Source organism: Canis aureus, chromosome 3, assembly GCF_053574225.1.
Source record: "Canis aureus isolate CA01 chromosome 3, VMU_Caureus_v.1.0, whole genome shotgun sequence".
Classification (NCBI taxonomy): Eukaryota; Metazoa; Chordata; class Mammalia; order Carnivora; family Canidae; genus Canis; species Canis aureus.
The window spans coordinates 74614427-74624107 of NC_135613.1; the positions used below are offsets into that span (position 1 = coordinate 74614427).

Consider the following 9681-nt stretch of genomic DNA (forward strand, 5'->3'; position numbering starts at 1 on the left):
GAATTTGGTGTGACTCTTAGATGAAGTGCATATGTCTTGGTTACAAAAAAAGGGGGGTGGTAACTTACATATGAGTGGCATTAAGTGATAGGCCTTCTAATTTGTGAGAATAAATTAGGTCGAGCTTCCTGATGACCTCACTATAGAGAGAGGTAAGTCTTATTAGAATTAAAACAAAAAAACAAAAAAACCCATTTCTTTGGCTCTTTAGATCTCTGTCTTCGTAACCCTTACATTTAAACCTTTTCAGAGCCTGAAAGCAGCTCCACTTTTGGTCATATGTCATAACCCCTAAGTGTGGCATTGGGAGTAAGGCCTGTGTCTGTATTACTGTTCTTGTTAATTTTGAATCAGAGAAGTAAGAAGAGATACTGAGCTATGTTAAGAAGGTTCTTCTTTCCCACTTTTCTTTCCAGAATGTGAATAACAGCCCACTAGCAAGTTCTGAGTGTGAGCACCCCAAAATCAAACCTTCCGCATCTGCCAATGCCATTTATTCTCTGGCTGCCAGGTAAGTACTACAGCTTTGTTTCATGTGGTAGATAGAGTTGGTACTGTTAAACAGGTTGCTCACAGAAATTAGAAAACCCAGAGTATAGAGAAGAAAATAAAAACTGATCCATGTTTGTATTGGTTTAAAATGAGATTTTCTGTTTTGATCTAATTCTTCATTTTCTCTGTGCATGTACATAGATCAGCCTTGCTGGGCTTAACAATTTTATTAATCTTCTCAAAGAAGCAGCTTTTGTTTCGTTGACTTTTGTAAAAAAAAATCTTTTCTTTACAATTTTTAATTCTTAGGTATCTGCTTTATGTGCGTGTGGTAAAATACACATAAAATACTCCATCTTGGGTGCCTGGGTAGCTCAGTTACTTAAGCAAGCGTCCAACTCTTGATTTCAGCTCAGGTCATGATCTCAGGGTCATGAGATCCAGCCCCTTGTGGGGCTGCACACTGGACTTGGAGCCTGCTTGGGATTCTACCCCTACCCCTACCCCTCTCTAAAAATATACATATATGCCATACGGTTTAGTAGTACTAAATATATTAACATTATGCAACCATCACCAACATCCATGCTCATAGCTCTTCATCTTGTAAAACTGAAACTCTGGACCTATTAAACCAGTAGCTCCTCATCCTGCCCCAGCCCCTGGCAGCCATCATTACTTGTCTTCAGGATTTTAACTGCTCTAAATACTGCCTATAAGCGAAATCATAGAGTGTCTTTTTGTGACTGTTTTAATTCACTTAGTGTTCTCATCCATATTGTAGAATGTTGCAGAATTTCCTTCCTCTTGAAAGCTGAATAATATTCCAGCGTATGTATATAGAGTAGCACTCCCCCCCCCCCCTTATTTGCACAGGATACCTTTCAAGATCTGAATGCCTGAAACCAAGGATAGTACTGAACCCTTATGTGTATCCTAAGTTATTTTCTGTATATACATACATACATGGTAAAGTTTTAATTTATAAGTTAGTCATAGGAAGAGATTAACAACAATAACTAAAAATAAGACAGTTATAACAATTTATTATAATAAAAGTTGTGTGGGATCCCTGGGTGGCGCAGCGGTTTGGCGCCTGCCTTTGGCCCAGGGCGCGATCCTGGGGATCCACGATCGAATCCCATGTCGGGCTCCCGGTGCATGGAGCCTGCTTCTCCCTCTGCCTGTGTCTCTGCCTCTCTCTCTGTGTGACTATCATAAATAAATAAAAGTTAAAAAAAAAAAAGATTTATAATAAAAGTTGTGTGAATGTGGTCTTTCTCGGAATACGGTACTGTACTTATTCTTCTTGTGGTGATGTGAGATGATAAAATGCCTGTGTGATGCGATGAAGTGAGGGGAATGACGTAGGAGTTGTGACATAGTGTGTTAGGCTACTATTGACCTTCTGATGATACATCAGAATGAGGGTCATCTGCTTCTAGACCACGATTGACTGTGGGTAAGTAAAACCACAGAAAATAAAATTGCAGATAAAGGGTGACTACCGTACCACATTTTGCTTATCCGTTCATCCGTGGGTGGACACTTGGATTGCTTTCACATTTTAGCTCTTGCATGATGCTGCTGTTGAATGTGGGTGAACAAATTCTCTTCAGGGCCCTACTTTCAATTCTTTTGAATATATACTCAGAAGTAGTATTCCTGGGGCGTCTGTGGCTTGGTCGGTTAAATGCCTGCCTTCGGCTCAGTTCCTGATCCCAGGGTTCTGGGATTGAGTTCTGCATTGGGCTCCCTGCTCTGTGGGAAGCCTGCTTCTCTCTGCCTCTACTTGCCACTCTCTCTGCTTGTGTTCGCTCTCTCTGTCAAATGAATAAATAAAATCTTAAAAAAAAAAAAAAGTATTCCTGGATCTTACGGTAATTCTATTTTTAATTTTTTGAGACATCGTCATACTGTTTCCCATAGTAGCTGTACCATTTTAAATCCCCACCAACAGTCCAGTGTTTAACATGAGCCACCTATGCCCCTCCCCCAAACATTTGTTATTTTAGGGGTTTGGTAGTAGTCATCCTAATGGGTTTGAGATACTGTCTCATTGTAATTTTGATTTGCATTTCCCTGATGATTAGTGATGTTGAGTGTCTTTTTTTTTTTTTAAGATTTATTTATTTATGATAGACATAGAGAGAGAGGCAGAGACACGGGAGGAGGGAGAAGCAGGCCCCATGCTGGGAGCCTGATGTGGGACTCGATCCCGGGACTCCAGGATCGCGCCCTGGGCCAAAGGCAGGCACCAAACCGCTGAGCCACCCAGGGATCCCCTGTTGAGTATCTTTTGATGTGTTTATCGGTCATTCACATATCTTCTCTGGAAAATTGTGTATTTAAGGCATTTGCCCTTTTTTTTTCATTTGCCCATTTTTAAATCAGATTGTTCTTCTGTTTTAGGGTTTTAGAATTTCTTTGTATATTTTGGATGATAATCCTTTATCTGTCAGATATGTGCTTTGTGGGCTGCCATTTTACTCTGGGTAGTGTTTTTTGATGCATAAAATTTAAAAAGTTATAGAAGCTGGGGCGTCTGGTTGGGTCAGTTGGTAGAGCCTATGACTCTTGGTCTCCTGGTTATGAGTTCATGCCCCATGTTGGGTGTAGAGGTTACTTAAAAATAAAATGTGTAAAAAGTAAATAAAAATTTTTTACGAAGTCTATTTTAAAATTTTATTTTATTTACTTATTCATGAGAGATACAGAGGGAGAGAGAGAGAGGCAGAGACACAGGCAGAGGAGACAAGCAGGCTCCATGCAGGGAGCCCAATGTGGGACTCGATCCCAGGTCTCCAGGATCACACCCTGGGCTGAAGGCGGCGCTAAACTGCTGAGCCACCCGGGCTGCCCTGAAGTTGTCTATTTTTTTTTTCTTTGTTACGTGTGCCTTTGGTACCATATCCAAGAAATTGTTGCCAAATCCAGTGTCATGAAACTTTTGTCTTACAGCTTGTCTTAAGATTTTTAGTCTTACATGTAGCTCCTTGATTAGTTTTGGGTTTTGGCTTTTTTGTTTTGTTTCATTTTGTTTTTGGAGAGAGGAAGAGGTGGGGAGGGCCAGAGGAGGAAAGAGAGAGAGAAAGAGAATCTTAATTAAGCAGGCTCCATGCCCAGTGCAGAGCCTGATGCAGGACTCAATCTCACAACCCTGAGATTATGACCTGAGCTGAAATCAAGAGTCAGATGCTTAACTGACTGAACCACCCAGGCATGTAGCGTTAGGTAAGGGTCGTTTCATTCTTTTACATGTAGATACCCAGTTTTCCCCTCACCATTGTTGAAAAGACTGTTCTTTCCCATTGAATAGTTTTGACATCCCCCCGCCCATTTTTTTAAAAGATTTTATTTATTTGAGAGGGAGCACAAGCTGGGGGAGAGGCAGAGGGAGAGGAAGAAGCAGACTCCCTGCTGAGCAGGGAGCCCCATGTGGGGCTCAGTCCCAGGACCACAGGATCAAGACTTGAGCGAAAGGCAGATGCTTAACCAGCCCTGCCACCCAGGTGCCCCTATCAGTAGTGTTTTATAGTTTTTATTGCATAAGTCTTTCACCACTTTAGTTAATGCCTAAGTATTCTTTATGATTCTGTTGCAGTTGGAATTGTTTAAATTTCCTTTCCCTATTGTTCATTCTGTATAGAAAGGTGACTTTTGTGTATGTTGAACTTAGTATCCTTTTACTTGCAGAATTCATCTTTTAGTTCTGACACCCTTTTTTGTGGCATCTTTAGGCTTTTCTACATATGAGATATCATCTGCAAACAGATAATTTTTCTTCTTTTCTGATATGGATGACGTTTATTTCTTTTTCTTGCCTAATCTGGCTAGAAATTCCAGTACTGTCTTGAGTAGGAATGATAGAAGTAGACATCCTTGCCTTGTTACTGATCCTTCAGGAAAAGCTTTCAGTCTTTGACCATTGAGTATGATGCTTGCTTGCTATAGGCGTTTCATAGATGGCTTTTGTTATGTTAGGTACTTTCATTCCTATTTTAGTTGAGTGTTTTTGTCATAAAAGGGTGTTAAATTTTGTCAAATGCTTTTCTGCACCAAGTGAGATGATTGTGTGTTAATGTGCTATATTTATATTAATCTCTATATTAGTTTTTTATATTGAGCCATCCTTGCATTCCAGGTATAAATCCCACTTATATATAATCCTATATACTGCTGAACTTTTTTTTCTGGTATTTTGCTGGTGAACTTTTGCATAAGTGTTCATAAGGGATATTGGTCTGTTATTTTCTTTTAGTGTCCTTGTCTGGCCTTCTTTCATGACTGTGCCATTCTCAGAATGAGTTAGGAAGTGTTCCCTCTGCAAGTTTTTGGAGCTATTTAAAAAAATTGGTATTTGTTTTTTATTAAATGTTTGGCAGCATTCACCAGTGAAGCTGTCAGGTACATGGTTTTTCTTTGTTGGCAAATTTTTGATTATAGGATCAATCTCCTATAAGTCTATTCAGATTTTCAGTTTTTTGTGTTTTAATCTTGATAAGTATTTGTTGCTAGGAATTTGTCCACTTCATCTAAGTTATACAATTTTTTTGGTATATAATATCCATAGTACTCTCTTTAAAACCTTTTTATTTCTATAGAATCCGTAGTAATGTCTCCACTTTAGTTTCTGAGTTTTAGTAATTGGAGTCTTCTCTCTTTTCTTAGTCTATCTAGGTAAAGTTTGTCGGTTCTGTTGACCTTTCTGAAGAACCAACTTTTGGTGTCATTGATTTTTTTCTGTTTTTTTTTTTTACTTCTGCTCTAGTCTTCATTGCTTCCTTTCTTCTGCTAACCTGGGGTTTAGTTGGTTCAGTTGCTTAAGTTGAAAAGTTAGGTTGATTTGAGATCTTTCTTGATTTTTTTTTTTTAAGATTTTTATTTTTTTTATTTATTCATGAGAGACAGAGAGAGAGGGGCAGGAGCAGACACAGGCAGAGGAAAAAGCAGGCTCCATGTAGGAAGCCTGACACGGGACTCGATACTGGGTCTCCAGGATCAGGCCCTGGGCTGAAGGCGGCACTAAACTGCTGAGCCACCTGGGCTGCCCTCTCATACCTTTTTTTAAAAGGCTCCTTTATTGGGACGTCCGGGTGGCTTGGCAGTTGAGCGTCTGCCTTCACACTCAGGGTGTGATCCCGGAGTTCTGGGATCAAGTCCCCCATCAGGCTCCCTGCATGGAGCTTGCTTCTCCCTCTGTCTGTGTCGCTGCCTGTGTCTCTGCCTCTCTCTCTTTCTCTCTCTCTGTGTCTCTTATGAATAAATAAATAAAATCTTTAAAAGGAAAGAAAGAAATAAAGAAAAAAGAAAGAAGTTCCTTTATTCAGTACATTATTATTTGACAGGTTGTCACCTATATTTTCAGTATCATAAATAATGCTATAGTGAATATTCTTGATTATTTCCCTAGGGAAAATTCTTAGAAATGGAATTTTGGCATCCAAGGGTTTACATATTTGGAAAAATACTTTTGCTGAATTATACTCTAGAAAAGTAATAATTTCTTCTAAAACTATATAAGAAAGTACCCATTTCCATATATTTTTACTAATAGTTGATATTTTTTCTTAATCATTATAGGTTTTTCCCTTGAACAGTGTATTACGAAAAGTTTCCAGCATAGAATCAGGGTGACAAAAAAAAAAAAAAAAAAAAGAATCAGGGTGACAGATTTGTACAGTGAGCATCCATATACTCCCCACTGGGTTCCATTAGCATTTTCTTATCCTTGTTTTATCACATCTATACTTTTTTTTTTTTTTTTTTTTTTAAATAATCTCTGTACCCAGTGTTGGGTTCAGACCTACAATTCTGAGATCAAGAGTTGCATGCTTCATGACTCAGCCAGCCAGGTGCCCCTCTATCTGTACTGTCCATCCATCAGTCTGTCTTTCTGGACACATTTCACAGCAAGCTGTAGATACTAATACATTTCCACCTCAGAACTTTAGCATGAAACCCACAAATGAAGTAATATGTAGACATGAGAAAAAAATCTCAAGTTAGATTATAGGGACTGTGTTAGGTTTCTGTAGCATTTATGTGTCTTATAATCAGCTATTGCTTTTATAATTGGGAAAAATAACATTGAGTAAACACAGAGAAATCCAGTATAGTTATAGACTGTTTAAGATGTGCGGAAAAAGTCTAAAGAGGAAGGGAGGAGATACCCTCTTTAACTCACATTACCAATAGTTGTGGGTGAGTGCGTGTGCACGTGCGTGTGGGTGCTTACGCTCATGCGCATGTTTCTCAATTTGTGATTTTTTTTTTCTTGTTAATTTTGTTTTTGTCTTTGGTTTTAAGGAGTGGGTAGCAGAAATTTTGGTTCAGAAGTTTCTGGGTGAGAGCTTCGGGTATTAATGGCAAGATCCCTGAAGCAGGAGTCAGAAGATGGAGGTCTAGTCTCAGAATTAATGCCAACTTACCAAGGCTCTTGGTCTCCTTACGTCAGATTTTTTTTTTTACATAAAATGAGAAAAGCTGTTTATGCTAGGAGATAACGTACGAGAAAGCTTTTGACAAGCTGTATATTCTTTGAAACTGTAGGTAGATTGTAGAATTGGGATTTGGTATAGGCTCCTAGCATATTGTCAGAAAGCCACTGCAGCTTCTCGTTTCATGCCCAGCAAGAGAAAAACTGGCAAACCAGCACTTGGACTGGGACTTCAACTTATTTGTGACTGAGGCTCTTCAGTATCAAGTACTGTCCTTGTGTAAGCCGTCATATGCAACATAGCTGCATCTGTGGTCAGCTGAAAGTCAAAGTCTTTGAGTGCCTTTTGTAATAATTACCTTTCTTGGTGAGGAGGAGTAATATAGTTCCCTAGGTGGCATTTGTTTTGCTCTGTCAGATTTGAGTCATGGCCTGCGTCAAAGGTACTCCTTTCATACTTGCACATTTTGCAGCTTGTTAAATTGTTTTCATTTTCTTTCTTTTATCCTTTACTTTGCAGGCCTCTTCCTGTGCCAAAGCTGCCCCCTGGGGAGCAGTGTGAAGGTGAGGAGGACACAGAGTATATGACCCCCTCCTCTAGACCTCTAGGGCTTCCAAAGCCAGATGGGAAACGGCCTTTGGAGACAACCCAGAGTTCACGGTAGGTTCACAATAATCCCATCTGGGAATTCAGATGACACCACTCACCTGCTTGGTTGCTGTCTATGTAGTGTCTTCCAGCCAGAGTTAAAGCAGAATGGAAGCAGATGTATGGAGCCCATAATGTTTGGCCTCTTGCAGCTAGAAGCACTTACACTTTCTCACTGTCAAAGTCAACTTCAAAAATACATCTCTCTTATGCATTGTTAGAGTCAATCTTAGGACATTTAATAGTGACCCTGGCAAATGTGTTATCTTGATAGACTCTGGATCTAAATAGTTAAGAATAGTTGAGTCTTCAACTAAGTTTGCAGGTAACAGTTCTATTTCTGAAGATCATTTTGTCCTTTCCTTCTGGTTCAGAGCATGTGATTGTGACCAGCAGATCGATAGCTGCACATATGAAGCAATGTATAATATTCAGTCCCAAGCGACACCCTCTGTCACAGAGAGCAGCACCTTTGGTGAGTAGCCATTCTGCCACCTGGAAAGTCCTGGCTGTGCCATGGGAGTGAGCCTGTAATATTTGACTGCTTGAGACAGCTTGATATAAGCAGAAACTTCTTTTAAATGATTTCCTTTGCACAATATCTTTGATCCATGGGCAGTAAAACCCTCCTTTTGTTTCCTGTTCCCACAGCTAGTTCCCTAATGTGCTTTTTCATACTTCCAGGGCCTTAGAGACATTTGGGTTGTAGGGCCTGGGCCCACAGTGCTGGCAGCTCCCTTTTAGTTCCTTTGCTTTTTAGCATTGATGAAATTCTTTTATGTGTGGGTGGTGAATACTCCATTCCCATATCAACCAGCTTCCCAAATGGAAAGTTCAAGAAGGCAGCACACACAGGCTCTTTGGCTGATCCTCTGAGGTGAAATGCCGATAGACGTGCGAATGAATGCTGTAAAATGGCACTGAGTCTTTGGTGTCAGCAGCTGTCAGTGTTGGCAAGGGTAGTTTTTGCTGTGCTTAGGAAAGCAGAACTGCAGGGTTGGTGCAGACGACGTTTTCTCTGTTCCTTTATCTCTACCCACAGGGCCTCATGTGGTGGTTGGCCTGTGGTAGGCAGTCAGTAACTTTGATGCCATACATGCGGGAATGAATGGATGCCTGTCGGTGAGCTGTGTTAGCAGACGGGGTGTGTGAGAAGAAGATAATAGCACACACTTTTCTCTAGGTGAAGGGAGTCTGGCTGCAGCCCACATCAGCACCGGCCCCGAGGAATCAGAAAATGAGGAGGACGGGTATGATGTCCCTAAGCCGCCCATGCCAGCAGTGCTGGCCCGCCGGACTCTCTCAGACATCTCCAATGCCAGTTCCTCCTTTGGCTGGTTGTCTCTGGAAGGCGATCCCACCACAAGTGAGTCTCCAGGCCAGCTTGGGTTGGCACTGAATTGCTGTATGGCTCCTGGTTTGCGCTGCAGCAGAAGTGATCACCTGGTGACAGCGCTTTTGTCGCCAGATTTTAGTCTAAATGGGAGGGAAGTTGGTCCCAGGTCCTGATTAGGATGTTAAACTGTAGTCAAGTTCTTTAGGATTCTGGCAGATGTAGAAATGAGGGCCTTCATCACACACCCTGGTTCCTCCTGGCTGATAGTAGGTAGGACTACTGGTTCTTCTGAGTGTCTATCATGACACTGGTAACGAAGCTGGATAGTTCAAGAGCACATGTTTCTGACTTCTGGGCCCTGTTCCATTGCAAGAAGGGCATGGTGGCTCTGGAAGGCACACCAAGTGGGCTTGGAGCCAGCCTACATTTGGACCTTGACTGTTAGGGGTTGCCCTTGCACCTGTGGCTGCCTGGGAGGGCAGCAGCCAGAGTTGCTGTCACTTTGGAAACTGAAGACCATGCTCAGGACAGCTGGTGAAAAAGACAGCATCCAGTTGCCGAGACAGGCTGTGATCCCCACCCACCCAGCCTCGTTTCATGCTTCTCTGCTGCAACTTAGGCTTCTTTCTGTTGTCCTTATTTGTAAAAGGTAGAAATTGAGTGTCTTCTCTGACCCTCTCAGAAAAGTTATTTTAAATAATTGAGGCATGGGGCACCTGGATGGCTCAGGTCATGATCTCAGGGTCCAGGGATTGGACCCCCCCA

General features: G+C 41.3%; 1 protein-coding gene across 4 annotated transcripts in view; it reads left to right on the forward strand.

The window, feature by feature from the left end:
• Nucleotides 1–9681, forward strand: part of CBL (Cbl proto-oncogene) — a 78013-nt gene that overhangs the window by 59551 nt on the left and 8781 nt on the right. For all 4 annotated transcript variants that reach the window (XM_077893829.1, XM_077893833.1, XM_077893831.1 and 1 more), the window contains 4 exons: nucleotides 417–511; nucleotides 7452–7592; nucleotides 7955–8055; nucleotides 8764–8946. In XM_077893829.1, coding sequence (XP_077749955.1) covers nucleotides 417–511; nucleotides 7452–7592; nucleotides 7955–8055; nucleotides 8764–8946 — 520 coding nt within the window. The remainder of the gene's footprint in view (nucleotides 1–416; nucleotides 512–7451; nucleotides 7593–7954; nucleotides 8056–8763; nucleotides 8947–9681) is intronic.